Source organism: Tursiops truncatus, chromosome 2 (assembly GCF_011762595.2).
Source record: "Tursiops truncatus isolate mTurTru1 chromosome 2, mTurTru1.mat.Y, whole genome shotgun sequence".
NCBI lineage: Eukaryota > Metazoa > Chordata > Mammalia > Artiodactyla > Delphinidae > Tursiops > Tursiops truncatus.
The window spans coordinates 1,176,059-1,196,190 of NC_047035.1; the positions used below are offsets into that span (position 1 = coordinate 1,176,059).

Sequence of the window (20,132 nt, forward strand, 5' to 3'; positions counted from 1 at the left end):
GACAGCGCTTCGCAACAAGAGAACCCACCGTAATGAGAAGCCCGCGCACCGCAACAAAGAGTAACCCCCGATCGCCGCAACTAGAGGAAGCCCGCGCGCAGCAATGAAGACCCAATGCAGCCAAAAATAAATAAATAAATAGTTAAAAAAAGAAAAAACCTAGGATTTAAGCCCAGCAGACTCTAGGTCTCTCCATATGTATAATCCCTTCCCTCTCTGAAATGATACCAAAAGACCTGTTATTTTTCTAAACTTACCCCAAACCGTGAAGGGTTAGGAAGCTACCACTCGGCTTCCGGTTGAGCAGAGACCACCGCAGGCTCTCTGCAGCCTCAGCCAGTTGAGAAGCGGCTTCCTAGCCCAGGGGACTCAGGAGGGATGCGGCCAGTGGCTGTCCCACCGAAATGGAGGGCACTGCTGGTTGCGGGGAAGGGCTCGGGGCGCTAGGGTGAATCTGTTGGAGTGTTTGGTTCTGGAAAACCTGTTTAATGCCCGTGGTCTCTCTTCCCTGGGCTGGTTGCATTTTGTGGTCTGAGCAAACTCACGGCTTGGCTTCATGACACGAAAATGTGTGTCAGGGCTTCCCTGGTGGCGCAGTGGTTAAGAATCCGCCTGCCAATGCAGGGGACACGGGTTCGACCCCTGGTCTGGGAAGATCCCACATGCCGCGGAGCGGCTGGGCCCGTGCGCCACAGCTACTGAGCCCGTGCGCCTGTGCTCCGCAACAAGAGAAGCCACCGCGATGACGGGCCCACGCACCGCAACGAAGAGTAGCCCCCACTCGCCACAACTAGAGGAAGCCTGCGCACAGCAACGAAGACCCAACGCAGCCAAAAATAAATAAATAAATAAATAAATAAATAAATAAATCTATTAAAAAACAAAAGAAAATGTGTGTCACCCAGACTGCTGATGTGGCAAAGTGGCTCCTTCCAGCGTTTAAAAGTCAAAATGACGACGACAGAGGCAGAACAAAACAGGCACTGCTCGCTACCGTTCAGCGGCAGTCGGATTTGTTTATTACTAAACGGCTCCAACCGGGCATACAACCATGTGACAATTCACGTGCCATAAAAGGTCTCTGTTTTGAGCGCTTCGGCTCATTGAAATAGCAGATTTTAAAATGTACCCAACACTGGTTTTCAGATGTTTCAAGTTGTAGAAATCAGTGGGTGGAGCTGAAGGCTTAAAGAGAAATATAAAAGTACAGAAAATAGTTTTCAAATCTCTTTGTTTACGGCGTTGGTTTTGCTGGCTGGGGAAAGAACACTACTGTGGCTGCTGGCGTGGACGTGGCCTGCCGGGATCAGCTCTGTCTTTGTCTAAAACAGCTGGATCATCGAATCTCTGGATTTGCCAACGCCAACCCATTTCACTGAAAGGGAAAGGGGAGGTTCAGCCCAGGGCACGGCGGGGAGAGGGGGCAGCCAGGGCTCAGGGCACCCACCTGCCACTCCAACGTGGTTCTCCACAAACCGGATATAGTTCTGGGCCTGTGGGGGCAGATCCTCCCACTTCCTGGCGCCCGTAGTGTCCGCCTTCCACCCAGGCAGCGTCTCATACTCCACCTCCACCTTCTGCAGAATCTCCTGGTTGGCTGGGGACACACAGGGCGGGGGTGAACCACGTGCTGTGGACAGTAGCTCGGCCACGGGGCCGGGACCCCCAGCCTGGGGTCCGCTTGCCCCGGGGCTCAGAGGCGGGAAAGGCAAGCCGCCCTGCTTGGTTTACTCAGGGGGTTGGGGTGGTTCTCGGACACTGGCTGTACCCCTTCCAGCCCAGGGGACATGCCACCCTGGACACGGATTCACTACGCGCTCTGCTGCAACGTCCACAGCGATCATCAGAGGAACTCTGAGGCCCCCGCTTGGAAATTCTAAGGGGATCTAGGGTCCTGAAGTGTCAAGAGGTCCTAAAGGATCTATATCCCCCTCCTCAGCACAGGGACCCCACTTGGCGGGGCCTCCAGGGCTACAGCAGACACCAACCACCCCTTATCGTCAGAAGATGCTGCAAGGGGCCGTCCACTGCAAGGGCCCTGGATGCACTCCAAGTTCGAATGCTCCCCTGAGCCCTCTCGAAGCTCAGGGTCAGTAGGGCTGGGGCACACTGGCCGAGAGGACGCACGGGGCTCCCACAGCCGCCGGTGCTGGCGGGTGTACACACGTGCTGGGGGTGGGGCAGCGGGGGTCAGCTCGCCCATGGCCACTGGTGAGGGTGGGGTCACGTGTCCCCGGTGCCGATGCACAAGTAACTGTGACCCCAGGAAAACAGCACTGCCTTTATGCTTTTTAAAAGAAAGGATGCTTCCTTGGTCACAGAAACTCCAGTTAGAACCTTAAGGAGTCTAACCAAAAATGTATGTTTTCTTAGGTCAAAGTCGTCTTCCTATTTGCCCAGAGCTTTGAGCGTCCAGACCTGACATCGGCTATTTCAGGTGAGTCCCCAGCTCCCGGGAGGTGGGCCTTGACCCCAGGCTCCTGAGGGTCCCCCAGGGTCCCGGGGTCAGGCCGGTCCCTCTGAGCCCTTCCCAGACCATGGATGCCTGGCAACTGCCCCAAGGCCCGGCCAGGCCTCCCATCGGGGTGAGAACCTGCCACAGACAGAATCGGGATGAGTCTCCCAGACACGCACTGACCCCGCGTGTTCAACACGTACACCCTGTCCCCTCGCCCCAGAAACCACGGGTCACGTCTGTTCCCAGGTCCCGCGAGACAGGCCAAGGACAGGCAAGCCGCCGTGCTCGTACCTGGGAAGTAGGGGATCCGCTTCCCGCTGAGCTTGTACGCAATGCCGACTTTAATCTCGTCCAGGACGTCCAGGATGTCCAGCTTCGTTAAGGCCAGCCTGTCCAGAACCACAGCGAGAAGCCGAGTGGCGCTCAGCTACGCCGTCATTTCTCCTGTCGGGCTCCACCCCTCGCTTCTCCTCTACTTGCCAGGAATCGAGAGGAGGATGGAAAAGGCCGCCCATGGCCAGGCTGGAACCCAGCTCCAGCCACCTGGCCCACCTGGCCCTAAGCACCCCGTGGGGACCCCGATCTGGTGGCCTTGTCCTTTCTGCCCTTCTCACGGCCGCGTTGAGGGTCTGGGCATGTGAGCCTTGTGCCCGTCCATGCCCCTCTGACCCGGGAGACCCCGAGCCCGGGCCGAGACCACCGGTGCCCATGACGTCGTCCACCCCTGAGGGTCTCCCGCACCGTCCGCCCAGGGCCAGGGAGCCCAGGCTTCATGCAAGTTTCTCCCTTTCCTTTCCTCATCTCTGCACGGCCAGGCCTCAAGGGCCTCTGGGTGGGTGTCCCTGGGCTTCCCGAGCCCACGTGGGCCACTGTGCGCAGCGCCACTGCCCTGACCCGGGCTGGGCTCTTACCCTCGGGGCCCCGGGAGGCTGCATCTCCCCGTTTTGCACACAAGGACTGCGGGCCGGGGGCCTCCGACCCCGTGTCCTCGGCCACTTCGTCCCTGTGCCTCCCGCGGACGGACGGCCCACACACACCGAGCGCGGCTGTGGTTAACTCGTGGGCCGTGCGCTGAGACAAGCGTGCACCTCGCACCCTGGCCCGTCTTTCTGGGGAGGAAGCAGGAAGTCCTCCGTTCGCATGAAGCCCCTCATTTCCCCGGGCAAGGTCTGAGCCGCCGGAACCACAACCATCACCAAGAGCAGCCCGGCTGCCTGGCTGGTCTCGGGGGCACTGTCGGGGGCCCGCCCTGCCCCCTGGGGGTACTGCTTCGGAGGAGGGGGGCTCCTGCTCCTGGCCCCCTCGGGGTCATCTTCCTGTCCACAGCCTCACAGACCGGGGCCCCAGAGCCGGGGGGACCTGCGGAGGCCCCCGAGGGGCTGTAAACCCAGCTGGCCGCTCTCCAGGACCAGCGCAGGCTGCGTCCTCACGGCCGCCTCTCTGCGGGGTCTCGCAAGCTTCAAGCGTCGCCTCTCCTGCCGGGGGTTTGTTCTGCCCCCTTCTTAGGAGCCCAGTGTCACCCTGGGGGTTTGGGGGAAGTGAAGTGATGGCGTTTGCCGCTGGCACAGCTCGTGGGGGAGCCCCAGCCCTGTCTGTGCTCAGGAGGAGATGCAGGGCTGGACGCAGGGCCAGCTCCAAGGTGCCCCGCGTGGGCCTCCACGTCACCCCACTGTGGCCATGCCGTGGAGAAGGGTCTCCCTCGGGTGACATCACCCTACGTGGGGAGACGGTGGCCCTGAGCCCCGAGGCCCAGCTCCCCTGCTCCCATCATGTCTGGGGACTCAGGGTCGGACCCCGGGGTGGGCGGACCCCGGGCTGGACGGGCACCCGGTGGGCTCAGTAGCAGATGTGCCGCGAGTACCACTTACGCGGTGAATCCGTTGACCATGTGGGCGTATCTGAGGGTCATCAGGTCCAGCCAGCCACAGCGCCTCTTCCTGCCCGTGGTCACGCCCCACTCGTGGCCGCGGCTCTGCAGCAGGTCACCGATCTCCTGCGTGGGGACAGAGAGGGCCCGGTGCCACGGGAAAGGGAGCATGCGCCCGGCTGCCTGGCGCTCACAGTGCCTCCCCTGCCCTCCCCTCCGACCCCCCTGCAGCCCCTGACGATAACCCCCCTCACGCCTGCTTCCCTGGTCCCCGGCACACCTGCCCCAGCTGAGGCCCCACAGGTAGGGCCGCACTGACCAGCACCTACTTCCTGGGCCTCGTGGGCAGGTGCGGGTGGATGGACCCGGCCCTGCAGCTGAGCATCGGGCAGGCGTGTGTTTATTTCTCAGGAGTCCCATCCCTGTCCCTGCGCCTCATTCAAGCCCCTTCCCACTCTGGCTCTCAGACACCTGCCCAGGACAAGAGTCTCGGGTGCTCGCCGGCCATGAGGGCACAAGGCCAGGTGAGAGGAAGGCCGGCGGTGTCCTGAGCTTCCAGAAACACCCACGAGGCTGGAGAGCAGCTTGCCGGGCGGGGTGGGGGGTTGCTTCTGGCCCTGCTCTAGCTTGCCTGAGACCAAACCCAGGCGGACTCAGGCCCTCAAGGACGAAGGTGGCCTGTGTCCCTGAGAACGGAGCAGAGACACAGCTCCCGGTGCCCTTCCCGAGCCGAGGGGCTCCGCTGTGTACGGCCACGGCGCGGCAGCGTCCTGCACCTCATAGCCTCCCCAGGCCCCTCCACCAGGTGCCCACGCCGTCCCGCAGGGCTGGGCACTCACGTTGATCTGCTCGGTGGGGAAGGCGCCGATGCCCACGCGTGTGGTGTAGGCCTTCACCACGCCGTAGACCTCGCCTATGTTCTGCGGGGGGATGCCCAGGCCGGTGCATACGCCGCCCACCGTGCAGTTGGATGACGTCACAAAGGGGTAGGTCCCTGTGAGACAGCCGGTCAGGCCCCCACCCCGCAGATCACCTGGGCCCAGGGGTCCCCCTTGGCAGGGTCTCCAGGGGGACCATCCCGGGGGAGTGGCCGGCATGGGGCACGGTGGGTGTGAGCTGGGGGGAGGGGTTGGACGGTGCGTGCCTCCCCGGCCTGCGCCTTGCGGCCTCGGTGCTGGTGTGTCCCTGGGTCAGGGACAGGGTGGACAGAGGCCCACGTGGGGCAGTTGGGCCCCGCCGGTCTCTCTCGCCCTCCCTCCCTCCCCTCCAGCCCAGCTTCTCCCTTCTCCTCTCTCGGCTGAAGTTAGGGAAACGAGGGCGTTACGTTTCCTGGGCACGGCCGGCAGCGCGGCCATGGAGGCAGGCCGCACCACGCCTGTCTCTGAAAGGCGGGGTTTGTGGGGAAGTGGCCGTGGATGTACCGAAGTCAATGTCGAGGAGGGCTGCGTTGGCGCCTTCCACGAGGATTTTCTTGGGGGCGCCGTGGAGCGCCTCGTACATGAAGTAAACGCCATCTCGGACCATGGGTCGGATCCGCTCAGCGAAGCCCTGGGGGAAGGGGGAAGATGCAGGAACTAGGGTGTCCACCCAGCTCTGGCCTCCTCCCCACAGCCTCTCTTTTCCAGCAAATTCCTGCCCAGCGAGGGGCTCGGTCTGCAGGTGTCCCCGCTCGTCCCGCCCTGTCACATTTACAGCCCCAGAAGAGGGTGGAGGAGCTGGGGTCCCAGCCCTGGAAACTTCCAGAAGGGCTCTGCGCTGACATCCTCCTGTCTCCCGCCTGCCCCTGCCCCAGACATACAGGGTCGGCCTCCGTCCCCCAGCACATCTGGGGCAGTTTCCTCAGAGAGGAGGCGAGGGCCCAGGCCAGCAGGTGAGCCCCTGGCCTGCTGAGAACGGCACCATGAGCACGGCTGGCCAGGAGGCGCCCACGGGAGGCCCGCAGCCCCCAAGCCCAGGCGACCTGTGATAACGCGACAGGTGCACTGCACGGATGTGCACGGACGGTCGGTGGGACGCGGACCCTCGGCGGGCTCGGCCCTGATGCCGAGGTGCCCGGCTGTACCTTGAGCCTTTTGAGTTGACCTTCAACGTCTATTTCCAAAGTGGGGAACATGGACTGGTGCTGATGGGCCAGGTTCTTGAACCTGCAGAAGCGACAACAACTGAGACCCCCGGCCCCCTGGAGCCCTGCGCCCACCTCCCTGGCCAGGCTCCCCTGGGGTCACGGACAGGTCAGGTACCGGGTGGAGAATTCGTCGAAGTCTGACAGGAGGTCACAGATACGGAGGCCCGTGCGGGCCGCTTTGGATGAGTAGGCCGGTCCAATCCCCTTCCTGGTGGTGCCGATGCTAAAAGACAGGCCACAGGCTGTGAACTCGGGTCGCCCAGGCCAGCCTGCCCGGGGCCTGGGGGAGGAGCCTGGGAACACAGGTTCCCCGGCCAGCCCCTCAGGCCTCAGTTTCCAGCCCCAGAAATCAAGGTCGAGCTGGGTGGCATCTGAGGGTCCCTCCCGGCAGCAGCACCCGGGGGTCTGGGACGGCCATGAGAACCACGGGACATCTCACGGGGCCAGCTTCCGGGGACCCGGGGCTGCGGTGGTGGCACGCGGGTCTGAGTCCCAGCCCTGACCCTCCCCTACCCCCCCTGAGGCCCAGTGCCCAGTGGTGCCCTCCCCGGCCTGTCTGCCTTCTGCCCTGGCTTCCCTCTTGCCTGGCACGGCGGCTGCTGCTCCGGGACTGGGACCCAGCTGTGCCCATCCTCTACGCTCTGCCCGCCACAGCCCAGCCAGGCTCAGCACTGCCACCTGCACGTGGCCAAGCCGTGTGCGTGTGCGTGCATGTTTGTGCGTGCATATGCTCCGTGGGAGCGGGCGTGCCCCTGTGTGTGAGCACGCGCAGCGTGTGAGATGTGTGCAGCGCATGCACGTGCGCACACGCGTGTGCCGTGTGAGTGCATGTGGTGCGAGCACATTTGTGTGCAGACATGCGTGCACCGGTGTGTGTGTGTACGTGTGCGCTTGTGGACGAGCGTGTGCACAGTGTGAATGTGGGCAGTGCAGGCGCGTGTGCACGTGTGTGTGAGAGGCGGTACTCTGGTCTGCTGCATGCCTGTCCCGGCTTTGAGAACCGTCCCCGGCCCCTTCTAACAAGTATCTCTGGAGAACCAGTGAACGGCCACCGAGAGCTGGTGGGCAGGACGGGGTGCCGTGACAGAGCTATGGTCAAGGCTGGCTTGCGACCCCAGCAGGGGTGGGGGGCGCAGCAGGCGACAGACAGCACGGGCACTCCGCGGGGTGGAGGCCGGGGAGGACGGCGCGGCCCCGGGGAGAGGCGGCTCACTTGGGCTTCGGGGCCAGCGAGGCCTGGGGTGAACCGACGGGCACCGTCCTCGGGGGCTTCGGGTGGACGCACGCTCCCCACCCCACACGCCCCCAGCTCTCCATCCATGGACTCGAGGGCCACGAGCTGAGCACACGTGCTACTCACTTCTTGCCCTCCTGGGCCTGCCTCTGCACCTCCTGGAGCCCATCCACCGCCTGGTGAAAATCGAACACTGCCGGCCGGGCCGGCGGGGGCACCACGAGCGGGAGAGACAGACGGTTACAGGGCCTCCGGGGATGCACTGGGGTCCCCCGGGCCTCAATCTCCCCATCTGCCAGTGGGGGCAGTGATCCCGACCTGGCACCCCCGGAAGCCCTTGGAGAAGGCCTGGGGGAGCCCCAGGCCATGGTGGGGAGGGGGCGTCATTCACAGGCGGGCAGGGAGGGCCTGAGACTCACCGAGGTGGGCCCGGTCAGAGAGGATGAGCCTCTTCTCCCAGTCCTTCAGGCCTGCAGACACGGCACGTGGTTGGCCACGGGCCACAGAGTCACCTCCAGTCAGCGGCGGGCCCTCCCCATGGTGGCCTCTCTGGGGGGGGGGGGTCCTGGGCCCTCCCCCCAGGGACGTCCACCCACGTGCCCACGGTGAGCCTGTCTCCCCGTGGGGTCTCCGTCCCGGCACCTCCTGGTGCCCGCGTCCCAGGGCCAGGGCCCCACTCGCTCTCTTCATGCCTGCGCTGAGCCCTGAGGCCGAGGCTATGCCTCCTCCACGGCATCTCAGGGCTGCTGTGTCATCATCTTGCCTCTAAACAGTCACTGGGGTCCCACTTGCCCAGATGCCTGGCTGGTGGCCTCGGTCACTGCCTGCCAGCCTCCTGCCCCTGAACAGCCCCCAGAGACCACATTCTTCCCTGCTTGCGTGGTCGGTCCAATGGTCCCCAGTCTCAGCCAGACATCAGGGACATATTCCAGGTTCCAGGGCTCCTTCCTGGACAGCCTGGTCTTTATCTCCCAGTGCCACCTGTCCCCAGTGTCACGAAAGCTCCCCTGCGACACTGAGGCTGTGGCCTGGAGCCAGAGTTTGGGGCCGCTGGACTGCCCGCTCCCAGCTTCCTGCACAGACAGAGCCAGCAGGCCCAGGCAGGGGGCCAGCCGTGGAAGCCGCCCCACCTGCCCACCTGCCGCCGCCCTCAGGAGAAACCACATGGCGAGCCACCCGGCAACTTGGCCGCTGGGAACATGCACGTGTCCTGGGCGGGGCGGGTCTGCGGGGACACGGGCCTACCTTTCTTCTCATTCTTTTCTGCTTCTTCGAACAAGCCTGGTAAGTGGACAACCACTCCGTTGCCTGCAACACAGACACAAGACTGAATCGCATCACGGACGCGGGGGCCTTACGTTTAAAACAGCACAGGGACTTCCCTGGCGGTCCAGCGGTTAAGACTTCACCTTCCAATGCAGGGGGTGCGGGTTCAATCCCTGGTCAGGGAGCTAAGATCCCACATGCTTCATAACCAAAAAACCAAGACATAAAACAGAAGCCATACTGTTAACAAATTCAATAAAGACTTTAAAAGTGGTCCACATAAAAAAAAAAATCTAAAAACAAAAACAGGGACTTCCCTGGTGACCTAGTGGTTAAGAATCCGCCTGCCAATGCAGGGGACACGGGTTCAATCCCTGGTCCGGGAAGATCCCACATGCCGTGGAGCAACTAAGCCCGTGCGCCACAACTACTGAGCCTGCGCTCTAGAGCCCGCAAGTCACAACTACTGAGCCCATGTGCCACAACTACTGAAGCCTGCGTGCCTAGAGCCCTCGCTCCACAACAAGAGAAGCCACCGAAATGAGAAGCCCGCGCACCGCAACGAAGAGTAGCCCCCGCTCGCCGCAACTAGAGGAAGCCTGCGCACAGCAATGAAGACCCAACACAGCCAAAAATAAATTAATTTTAAAAATAAAATAAAATGGCCTATTTTTAAAATAAATAAATAAAAACAAAAACAGCATGAAATTCGCGCTCCCACGTTCATTGCAGCATCGTTCAAAATAGCTAAGATGGGGAAGCAACCCAGGCGTCCATCAACAGGCGGATGGGGTTCATCCACATGATAGGATATTATCCAGCCTTAGAAAGGAAGGTAATTCTGACACAGGTGGTAACATGGATGAACTTCGAGGACACTATATAAAGTGAAATAAGCCAGACGCTCAAGGACACATTCTGTGTGATCCACGTGCATGAGGTCCATAGAGAAGTCAGACTCATGGAGACGGGGGCAGGGGCGGGAGAGGGAAAGGGGGAGTGAGTATTGAATGGGGACAGAGCTTCTGTTTAGGGAGATGACACAGTTCTGCAGACAGATGGTGGTGAAGGCTGCACAACGTGAACGTACTTAACGCTGCCGAACTGCACAATTAAAAATGGCTAAGATGGTCAGTTTATATTATGTACCTTTTATCACAACAAAGAAAACGGTCAAAACAAAACAAAAACCATCATGAAGCACTTACGGAGACAGCAGATCAGTGGTTGTCGGGGGTGAGGGGGAGGGGGGAGGAGAAACCCCTCAGGGGGAGGAAAATGTTCTAGAACTGAATCGCGATGGAGGTACGGTCGTGCCCTCACAGGGGTGAACTTCATGGTACGTACGTTATACCTCAATAAAGCTGTTACGTTTTATTTAAGTGGCATAGAAATGGGAAAGCAGGAGGTGCGGAGAAATGCAGCCTCCAGCCGTTCCTCGGACCCAAGCAGGGCCTCGGGGGAGCCACGCTTCCCCATCCACGTAAAACTGAAGTAGGGTCTACAGAGGGCGGAGGCTGAGGCCAGGGAAGGAAGGCGCTCACCAAGGTCACGAGGTCACCGTGGGCCCAGGCTAAAGCCAACGCTGGCCCCTTCCTCTAAGACCAAAACCAGCTGGGCAGGGCCCCCGCTGCCTTCCTGGGAGGAGCCCGTCCCCTGAGCACCCGGATTGGCCGAGGGAGACGGGACATGGGTCCAGACGGGAGTGACTCAGACCGAGCACAAAAGGTCACCTAAATGCCACGAGTCCTGAAACGGCCGTGACCCGGGCTGGAGGGGCAGCCGTGTGAGTGCCAGCTCGTTCTGCCCTTGCTAAGGGGCTTCCCGCTGCCGTCGCCGTCTGGCCGTGCTGACCGCCAAGCTGAGCCCTTGCCCATGCTCCCCGGTGACTGCTGGCCCCCCCCACCCCCAGCTCCTTGGAGACCGGGCAGAGCGCCCCTGGTCGAGCGGTGCCTCCTTGGCCTCGTTTCCCTCCCGGAGGGGCCTGGGGCCCAGCAACCGAGGCTGGCGCTGAGCAGCTTCCTGCAGCAAAGCCCCAGCCCCTGGGCGTGGGGTCCCGGGTGAGCTGGCGTCCTCGCTCCCTGTCCTCACCCACGGCGGAGGCTCCGGGAGACCCTTTCCTCCTGCTCAGCCTGACTTCCCACTGCCCTGCGGCCCCTCTGCCGCCGTGTCCCTGGGCCCACGTGCAGGGCAGACCCCCTACCAACCTGCCGCGCCACCCCGGCTCCCCAGCTTCCCAGCCAGCGAGGGGGCGGGGCAGATAAGTCACGAGTGTGGGCCTGCCCAGGCGTGGAAAGAGCCAGAAGGAAAAGTACCAGGAGCTGCCAGAGCGTGTCCCGTGGGGGGTGGGCAGCAGAAGGCAACGGGAAGGGGCCGAGGGGAGGCGCCACAGAGGGGCCCGAGCAGGCCAGGGACAGCTTCCCTGCACAGACCCGTCTCCAGCAACGCGGCGGGGAGCCAGGCCCGAGCCCGCTCGCACGCTCACTTGAGGACACGCACAGGAGCACGCACACACGGTACCTGCACGCACGCACGCACACGCTCACGCTCACGCACCTTCGCACGCAGACGCATACACATGCACGCTCGCACGTGCGCTCGCTCACAGACAGGCACACGGGCCTGTACACACACACTGCGGGAGTCTGGGCGCTCAGAGGAGCCTCCCGCACTCTCCCTCCCTCTGGACCAGGCTGGGTGGGGTCCTGGGCTCTGGGAGGGGCTCTGAGGACAGATCCCGGGTCAGAGGCCTCTGCGAGGGCTCCCGCTTGAGGCGGGGACCTTGGACCTTGAACCTCCCGGCCCAGGGCCGAGGCCCCGCTGAGGTTATTCCCTCCTGGCCAGGAGCACCTGGTCCTCACGCTGGGCAGGGCAGGGGGGACGGGGGTCCAGCCCAGCTCTCCGGCTGCATCCAGGCCTCACACCGGGCCCTTGGGCTGGATGACGTCCCAGGTCTCTCCTGCTCACACACTCAGGATCCCAGGCTGGGGTGGGGCGGGGCGGGGCGGGCACTCACCGATGAAGGACATGGCCTTGGTGTTGATGATGCCGCTGGGCAGCAGATGGAAGTCGTACTCCTTGCCGTCCACCACCACGGTGTGGCCCGCATTGTTGCCCCCCTGGGAACAGAAAACAAACTGGCTCAGCACCCAGGAGCCCAGGGGCCTGGACCCACCCTGGGCAGGCCTGCCCGGCAACCGGCCTCGCTGCAGGCAGCTCTAAATGCAGGCGCTCAGGAGTCCCCTCTGGGCTGCCCGGGGTGGTGTCCTGTCCCCCAACGAGTGTGAGGTGCCGTCCATGCTTGGACTTGGGGAGTTTGGTCCAGTGGTCGGCTCTGATGCACGTCTGGGGTGCTGGCTTAGGGCCCTGCTCCTGGGATGGAGTGAAGGGGCCTGGCCAGGGGACCGGGTCCAAGAGAGGGGCTGGCCCACACCCAGGACCGTCACGTGCCACTGCTCCAGGGAGGCTGGCTAGTGCAGCCCCGAAGCTGCGGACACACTCAGAGCCCTGCCTGCCCTGCCCATGAGTCCCTCCGGGGGTTCGTCCTCTGATGCAGGAATGAGGGGCCCAACCATCCCGGGAAGCAAACCCAGGCCCCCATGGCCCTTGCTGCCACACAGCCCGAGCTCTGGGGAAGCAGAGGGCAGGCCAGGCAGCACAGCCCTTCTGGGGCCGGGTGAGGGGACTGGGTGCTGGCATGGGCCAGCAGGGCCAGGGCCCCTCACCCTCTCAGCAGGGACTCTCCCTGGGGCCTGTGTCTCCCATCTAAGAATAAAGAGGGAAAAACCACTCTGCGGCTGTCGGGGCTGAGTCGGGGGAGCCAGGGGAAGGCCCTGCCCTTGAGGGGCACCGGCCTCCAGTCCCAGTTCCGGCCACTAGCGGACAGCGTGGGCCCCAGCACGTGGGTCCCCAGAGCCAGTGAGCAGGGCCCAGGGAGGGGCACATTCTGGCTGGTGCCAGAGGCCGTGGGCCTGCTCTGTGGGGCCCTCTCTGTCCCCAGAGCCTCGGAGCCCAGCCCGGCTCCACCTTCCCAGCTGAATCTCCTGCAGAAGCACACGCCTGTCTGCGGAGGCTCTCCACGGCTGGGCCTCCGTCCTCCACGCCCCGCTGTCCCCCAGCCTTGTGGAGGCGGCCGTGGCTGCTGGCTGTGAGGGCTTCAGCCCCGCCTCCGCAGGGCCCGGCAGGGTGGGGCTCCCCCGATACGAGGCCTCTCCTTGCCCGGTGCAGGCAGGGCTGAATGAGGGCGGCCCCCTCCCGCCAGGAGCACCTACTCCTCAGGCTGGGGATGGATGAAACTTACACATCTCCTGGCCCCCCCCCCCACCCCCACCGAGATGGCCCAGGCTGGGGGCGCAGGCGCCAGGAGACCCGGCCAGGGCCTCTTCCCCCTGGACCTCACCGCACCCCCGGGTAATTTAAGAAGCGGGGCCAGAGCCCAACGTCACCCACAATACCCCTTTCGCCCTGGGGCTCGGCCGCGATCTGTGCCAGACGGCCCCACCACGGCCCGGCCTGGCTAGCAGCCCCTTCCACGGGGGTCCCTAGACACCCTAGCGTTCCACTTGTCAAACGCACGCGGGGAGGCCTGTCTGGCCTGACACGGGGGTTGGGGGACTGGGGTGGGTTTGCCTCTAATTGACTCCTGGGGTCGCTGCGATGCTGCCGTGCATCCCTGAGGCCCCGCTGCACGACGGCGCTGGGTCCCACGGCTCAGCCGCCCCCCGAAGGCCGACAACGGCTGGAGGCCAGACTGCCGCCTCCCCAGGTGCCCCGAGCCAAGTGGTTGGCTGCGGGAACTGAGCGCAGGCTCTGAACAAATGACGCGGAAAGCAGAAGGACAAAGGGCACGACGGGGGGCTGGGGGCCAAGGAGGGGGTGCCCTGTGAGCAAGGGCGGGCAGGCGGTGTCAGGCCATGGGGGGCTCGGATGCAGACTGTGCTGGGGGGTGAACTGGGGGGGCCGCCGCGGAGGGAGACAGGGAAGGGAGCTGATGCTGACGAGGTGGGGGGCGGGGGAGTAGGGCAGTGGGCTCAGCCTTGACCATCTGAGTCACCGTGACTGCTGGGCCCCGGGCTTGGGGGTCAACTGTGCCCCCCCGAGACCTCTGTCCTTGCTCTGCCCTTGCCTCAGTACACGTGCAGTGAGTTCCCTCACGTGAGGGTCTCCGCGGAGTTCACACCCAGGGTCAGGTTTCCCACCGTAGGTGGGTCAGCCCACGGTGCGTGGCCTCCTTTGACAGATGGGTAAACTGAGGTCCCAAGAAAGGAGTTTGCAGCAGAGCCCAAGCTAGACCAGATGGCAGCTTGCAGATGCTCTCCCCGTATGCCAGACATCCCCCCCCAGCCGCATCCTGCCTGCCTTGGTGGGGGTCCAGACGGCCCGCCTCCCTCCCCTGCTCTCGAGTGCCCAGTGCCAACGCCAGCTGGCCTGAGCACACACCACATTTGTTTGGGGTAAACACCAGCGCCTAGGAACAGGCGCAGGCCACTGTGGGCCTGTGGGAGGCAGGTGGCCCTGCCGGCCGCGGGGCCCAGGCGTCAGGTCACAGTCCACTCGCAGGGCCGTGAGCCAGCCCTGGACGCTGAGCCCGGGGTCTGCTGCCCCGCAGGGCGCACCTCCCAGCAGCTCTGCAGAGGTCCAGGTGACCGCCCAGAGAGGCCCCCGTCTGCCCTCTCCTGGCCGCACAGTCAGGGGTGAGGTCGGGGCAGGGACACCCCACCTGCCCTCCTAAGGCCCCAGCCCCGCAGGCCCAGTCCGGCGGCCTCTGCAGGGCCTTCGTTCCTGGGTGGGCAGGTTCTGGAAGCTCCGTGCCCGGGGCCCCGCAAGCGTGAGCTGGAGCTGGCCTCACCCCTCTTCCGTGTCCCGGGGGACGCTCAGGGCTCTGCCAGCCTCCAGGTTCTCCCAGCCTCCAGGTTCTGCCAGCCTCCAGGTTCTCCCCTCGTGACGCAGCTTTGGGTCAGGCGCAGCTCTGAGCGCCCAGGGAGCTGAAGCCACCCCTGTGGCCTGGCCGGTTACTCAAACTCCCCGGTGGGCGCTCCTGCCGGTTGCTTCCCTGGCCGCAGGGATCTAAGAAAGGGGGGCTCTCGCTCAGGGACACAGGAACTCTAAGAAAGGGGGGCTCTCGCTCAGGGACACAGGAACGGGGCCAAGGCCAACCCACTGGGGTATCTGACCAGCCCCGACCCCACCTGCCTCTGCAGGTGTCCTTCCAGCCCACCCTCTCTGGGGGCAGAGGTTGAGTGCGGGGCGACTGTCTCCGAGGCCCTGAAGCTGCTCCCATGCCGCAGGGTGTGGCCACGGGCGGGGGAGGAGGCCTCTGGGCAGCGGCAGGAGCTGCGGGTGTTATCAGCGAGGGGCCGGCTCTCCCTCCAGCTGGAGCCCCTTGTGAACTGCCCCCACCCCCAGCAGGGTCGGGGTGAAACCATGGAGTGCACGCACCCAGGCCGCCCTCAGCTCCCTGTGTGTCTGCTCTGCTGGCGGGCTCCTGCCGTTCATTCGTTCACCCACTCATTCACTCATCCCAAACTGAGCTACTCTGTCCCATGAGGCACTGGGGTGAGGCCTGGAGGGAGGAGGGCGCGGGGGACTGGGCGACCCTGCGGAGGCCCTCCCCCTGGAGCACTGCTGGGGGGCCGGTGTCATCGGAGGGTGTACATGTGGAAGGGGGCTGCTTCTGGAACAACACCAGGTATTTTCCCCACTCTCCCTCCCCCTCGGAGGCTCCTGGACTAGCCTGGGGCTCCAGGTGAGGCATTTCCCAGTTGCCCTCCCAGGAAGAGGGGACCCAGAGCACCAACAAGCCGCAGGACGCGGCCCCCAACGAGTGAGACTACCGTGCCCATCGCCACAGCTCCCTGGGGACTGACGGCGGCGCTCCCCCGGGGAAACCCGCCCGCGCCCTTGTGCCAAGCCGAGCTGTCTTACTGCCCTTGGAAGGAGGGGCATCTGAAACCCTGCCCAGTGCGTGCGAAGGCCTCGGGGTCCTGGGCGGGGGCCCAAAGCCTGACGAAGGCAACTCTGGGAATGGAAGGAGGGCTGGCACCGAGGCCTGACGGCCAGGCCAGGTGTGTGAGCTCTTAGGCTCCTATCTGGACCACGGAGGCGGGCGGAGGGGGATGGCAAACAGCAGGAAGGACGCTCAGCAGACATGGAAAGCCGGAGCCCAGGGGAAGGGCGGGGACTCCCAGGGAGTGAGCGGAGCCCTCGGCCGTCCGTGCAAAGAGCAGAGGGGGTATGAGGCGCCAGCGCGGGGAGGCCGCTGACGGATGGGCGCTGGGGTCTCTGCCGCAGCGCTGTGGCAGGAGCTGAACCAGAGAGAGGAAAGCGGGAGGCTGCGCGGCCAGCCCTGAGCCCAGGGGGCTGGGCTGCGAATGAGGAGAGAAGGGAGCCAGCCCTGGGGCAGACCGGGGGCGCAGGCTGCAGAAGGGTTGCTGCTGGTGAAGGGCAGGGCTGCGCACCCTCCATTCGGGGAGAGGGGAGGCTGCCAGGAAAGGGGGCCTAGAGTCAAAGAAAACAGCAGGAGGAGCCTAAGGCCTGAGTCTCTGGACCATAAGGAAGGTCTTGGGGGTCTTGGGGTGCTTGCTGACCACAGGCCCCAAACCACTGAGATGGGAAGAAACGAGGATGGCCGCTGGGGGCATGGGTGGCTCTGGCCCCAGGCCGCCTCTGGGCAGGAGGAAAGTGAGTCCAGGTGAGCCAGGTGGACAAAGGCCACCAAAGGGCTTCCCACTTGTACCAGAGCCAAGACGGAAGACAGGCCTGCTGGTGGCAGAGGGTGAGCAGAGGCAAGACCAGAGCCGGGGACCAGGGCAGCCACGGGGGTAGCAGCTGCCACTCAGGATGGCCCCAGGCCCAGGTGACAGGCCAGGGGACCCTTCCGGCCACTGGGGCCGGCTGGCTTTAGCCCTTCTAGGCAGCCACCCAGACGGGCCCCAGCCCAGCCCAGCCCACCCCCTGCACGCGACCCCACCGACAGCTTCCCTGGCCCCTCGCTCCCGAGCTCGGACCAGCTCCTGGGGTCAAGGTGCAGTGTGACGGCGAAGACCCTGGGCTTCACGCATACACGCTCTAAGTAAAAGCAGCCTTCCCGGGGCAGGGGCTGGACCCTCCCCGTGCCAGCCCGACGCCCAGCGCTGTTGCCATGCGGGTGTGGCACACGTGAGGGCCCATAAGCGCTACTTATTCCAACTGCTCAACTCCTCTGAGGCCCCGCCTCACCAGCTTGTTTGGAGGCTGGAGAGGAGAAACCCCAGCGGGCTCCCAGGACAGCTGGGAATTATTCCCACATGTTGCAGAGCAGAGACCTGCAGGTGGAAATGATGTCAGTTGATGTCAGTTGATGTCAGTTGGAGAATATGGGTGGGGGAGAGGGTGACTAGGGGGCCCCCCAGGCGGTTGGGGGGTCCAGCCTGCTCTGCCCTTGGCTGGTCCTGTCCAGCGATGGAAGAGGGCAGGGCCTGGCCTGCTGACCCAGGTGGTAGAGCAGGGAGGGCCTCATTCCAGAACCATCTCCACAGCCAGGACATCCCGGTGGCTTCAAGATGAGGGCTCTCACGGGTACCTGCAAAGCCCCAAGGTCACTTCGAGGAGGGGAGACGGCCACAGGCGGGTGGGCGAGGCTGACCAGAGCTGGCAGGTCACACGGAGAGCCCTGGGCATCATTGCTGGAGCAGACAGGCCCCAGGAGGGGATGCCCTGAGCTGGGGAGGGAGGAGAGTGGACATGGACCACGCGCCCGGCTGCAGGGTCCAGGGGAGAGGAGCGGACTTGCTCGCCGTGGCTTAGGGCAGAGAGAGGGTGGGAGACTTCTCGCCACCCCAGGAAGCACCTTCCAGGAACCCACTGTCTGCGTCAGGCAGGAGTGGTCCGGATGGCAGCGTCTTCCCCAGGCCCGGCACGTTGGTCTCCCCTGGGGCGCCGGAGCCCCAGGCCGCCTGGCGGGAGCTCAGGAATGAGGCCACAGAGCCAGGGAGGAGGAGCTCAGAGGGCGCCCCTTCCTCACTTTTGGCGGCGTTCCCGCCCGTGGCTGCAAACCCTGGCAGCGCCAATGCACGCACCCCAAAGCTGACCCCTCTGCACCCCGAGCTGTAGGTCAGCCCATGGCAGCAAGCATGGCACGGGGCCCCAAGGGACTGCCCAGTGGCAGTCAGGACAGACGGGGTGCAGAGAGCAGCCCGCAGCCGGCAGAGGCCCCGCCCTGGGCCCTCAGGGGACGGAGCTTGTGTCTGGCCTCCTGGCTGGCACTGCCAGCCACGGGGTCGCCCCGGCCGTAAGTCCGAGGCTCCCCCCTCTCTTCCTTGTCCCTGCTCTGCCTGCCGTCAGGACCTGGCCCGCTGTCCTGCCCTGGCCTCTGCCTCTGCTTGGCTGACCCTCCAGGGCCACCCCTCTCAGAGGAGCCTTGCTGGCTCCCACCCTGGGCTCTGGGCACTCAGCCTCCTCGGCGTGCACTGACCCCTTGTGGTCAGCCAGCCCTGTCCCAGACCCAGACAGAACCAGGAAGGGAGGGTGTCTCCGTGGCCCTCAAACCACTGGGAAGCTGGGGTCCCTGCCCCCCACACTGCAGGGCCCAGTGTCACACCCACGGCACACCCCACCCCCTGAGGATCCGGTGTCCCCAACTCAGCGACTTGTATTTATAGCTCTGCCCCTGGCCCACTGCCCTGGGGGGTGGGGCTGGTGGGGAAGGCGGGGTCCCTGGGGGAGGCAGTGGGGGAGGGAAGCGTGTGCTCCCACGAGTGGCAGGGGGCTGTGAGCGGGTGGTGTGTGCGTGTGAGGGGGCGGGGGTGGCGGCTGGGAAGGGTGTCGCGGGAGGGGAGGCGTCCAAGAGGCGTGTCCCAGGAGGGCTGGAGGGCAGGGAGGACAGGGTCCGTCTGGGTCCGAGGGGAGGGGAGGGGGGCTCGCTGGGCGGGTGGGGGAGGGACCCGGCGCCCGGCCCGCACCTGGAAGCGGCTGATGATGTCGGCGTCCGTGGCCAGCAGGTCCACCACCTTGCCTTTGCCCTCGTCCCCCCACTGCGCGCCCAGCACCACGGTCACCCGGGAGCCGGTGGTCGCCGCCTCGTGCTGCAGCCGCCCCCGCTTGACGCCGCCTGCGGCGGGGGGCCGGTCGTTGGAGGCTCGGGTCCCCGACATGCTGGCTCAACTGTTCCGCTGCGCTGGGCCGCCCGAGAGCCCGCCGCACCAGGGCGCCGCGCCATTAAAAGGAACCGGCCGGGGGCGGGGGGCGGGGCCGGGGGCGGGCTCTCGGGCGCCGTGACGCGCCGCCGTGACCTCCAGGCCGCCGGGTCCCGCCCCCGCAACCACCCGGAACCGGGTGGGGCCGCGGGCCGGGCCAGGTTTGGCGGGGGCGCAAGGCCCGACGGCGCACTACGGGGTCCCTCCACGCGGCCAGGCCGGGGGAGCCCCGGGAATGCTCTTGGGGGCTATCGCGCTCGCCTTCCCCGAGGCGAGGCCTGGACGCCGCGACCCAGCCCGCCGGCCACGCTAGGTCCAGGACCTCGGCGTTCCAGAAACCGCGGGGGTCCCCTCCAGGGCGGGAGTGCGGTTTGCCAAAGGGGAGCTGCGTCTTTGCGCCCCACTCGGGGTGTACGGGGTGCGCACCTGCCCCGCGGTGAACCCGGGTTCTCCAGACTGGCGCGGGCGCCCTCTGGTGGGCGCAGAGAGAGGACAGAGTGTCTCCCCCACCAACGTCCCCCCTCCCCTCGCCCTCCCATATGGGCAGGGGCCCCGGCGTCTGGCACTGGGCACCCTGGTATCACAGGCGGGCTAAATCCAGGAGCCCGGCTGCCCTCGGGTCTCAGGGCCCTGAGTCCAGGGAGAAGGGACGGTGCCGTCAGGTCACCTGGTTGGGCACTGGAGCGGCCAGTGATGCACTCCAGCCGCACTGGGCCGGGGTGTCTAAGAGGCCCCACCAGACCTCCTCCCTGCCCCAGCCTGTGCAGGGACTGGGTGCCCAGAGAGGGTGCACCATGGGCTGCTGGGCTCCTGTGTTCCCAGCGGAGTGAACGCCCGCTCTACCCTGCCACATACACACCCTAAGTGGACTTGGGCTTGTACACGACTGGCCCTACGGATCGGAGAAGGGGCGAGGGATGGGCCCCTGGGGGTAGGAGTGTCCTATTAGGCCCCTGCCCCAGAGCTGGGAGCCAGTGCCCCTGGTTCCTTTCCTGGGGGGACTCTCAGTG

General features: G+C 65.1%; 1 protein-coding gene across 10 annotated transcripts; it reads right to left on the minus strand.

Moving 5' to 3' along the window:
- Positions 1 to 996: 996 nt before the first annotated feature.
- ADSS1 (adenylosuccinate synthase 1) lies at positions 997 to 19,172 on the minus strand. 10 transcript variants are annotated; one of them, XM_073799989.1, is made up of 15 exons: positions 18,889 to 19,027; positions 17,511 to 17,649; positions 11,967 to 12,069; positions 8,930 to 8,992; positions 8,104 to 8,154; positions 7,811 to 7,946; positions 6,566 to 6,673; positions 6,388 to 6,469; positions 5,747 to 5,873; positions 5,165 to 5,319; positions 4,327 to 4,451; positions 3,370 to 3,567; positions 2,750 to 2,847; positions 1,477 to 1,597; positions 997 to 1,375 (listed from the first exon to the last, which is right to left on the minus strand). In XM_073799989.1, the coding sequence occupies exons 3-15, from the start codon at positions 11,977 to 11,979 to the stop codon at positions 1,270 to 1,272; spliced, it is 1,383 nt and encodes a 460-aa protein (XP_073656090.1). In that variant the 5' UTR covers positions 11,980 to 12,069; positions 17,511 to 17,649; positions 18,889 to 19,027; the 3' UTR covers positions 997 to 1,269. The 10 variants fall into 10 exon arrangements, with proteins under 10 accessions (XP_073656090.1, XP_073656085.1, XP_073656087.1 ...); XM_073799984.1 differs by lacking the exon at positions 17,511 to 17,649 and having other exon boundaries at positions 18,889 to 19,171; XM_073799986.1 differs by lacking the exon at positions 17,511 to 17,649 and having other exon boundaries at positions 7,811 to 7,877; positions 18,889 to 19,170.
- Between the last annotated feature and the right edge of the window lie 960 nt (positions 19,173 to 20,132).

Bases quoted from the DNA above. Each gene is read 5' to 3' on its own strand.
- ADSS1 (XM_073799984.1), bottom strand. From the start codon at position 19,080: ATGTCGGGGACCCGAGCCTCCAACGACCGGCCCCCCGCCGCAGGCGGC. The intron at 6,470-6,565 runs GTACCTGACCTG...TCGCTTCTGCAG, and splicing joins TTCGACGAATTCTCCACCCG to GTTCAAGAACCTGGCCCATC. The intron at 4,452-5,164 runs GTGAGTGCCCAG...GTCCCCACGCAG, and splicing joins TCCCCACCGAGCAGATCAAC to GAGATCGGTGACCTGCTGCA.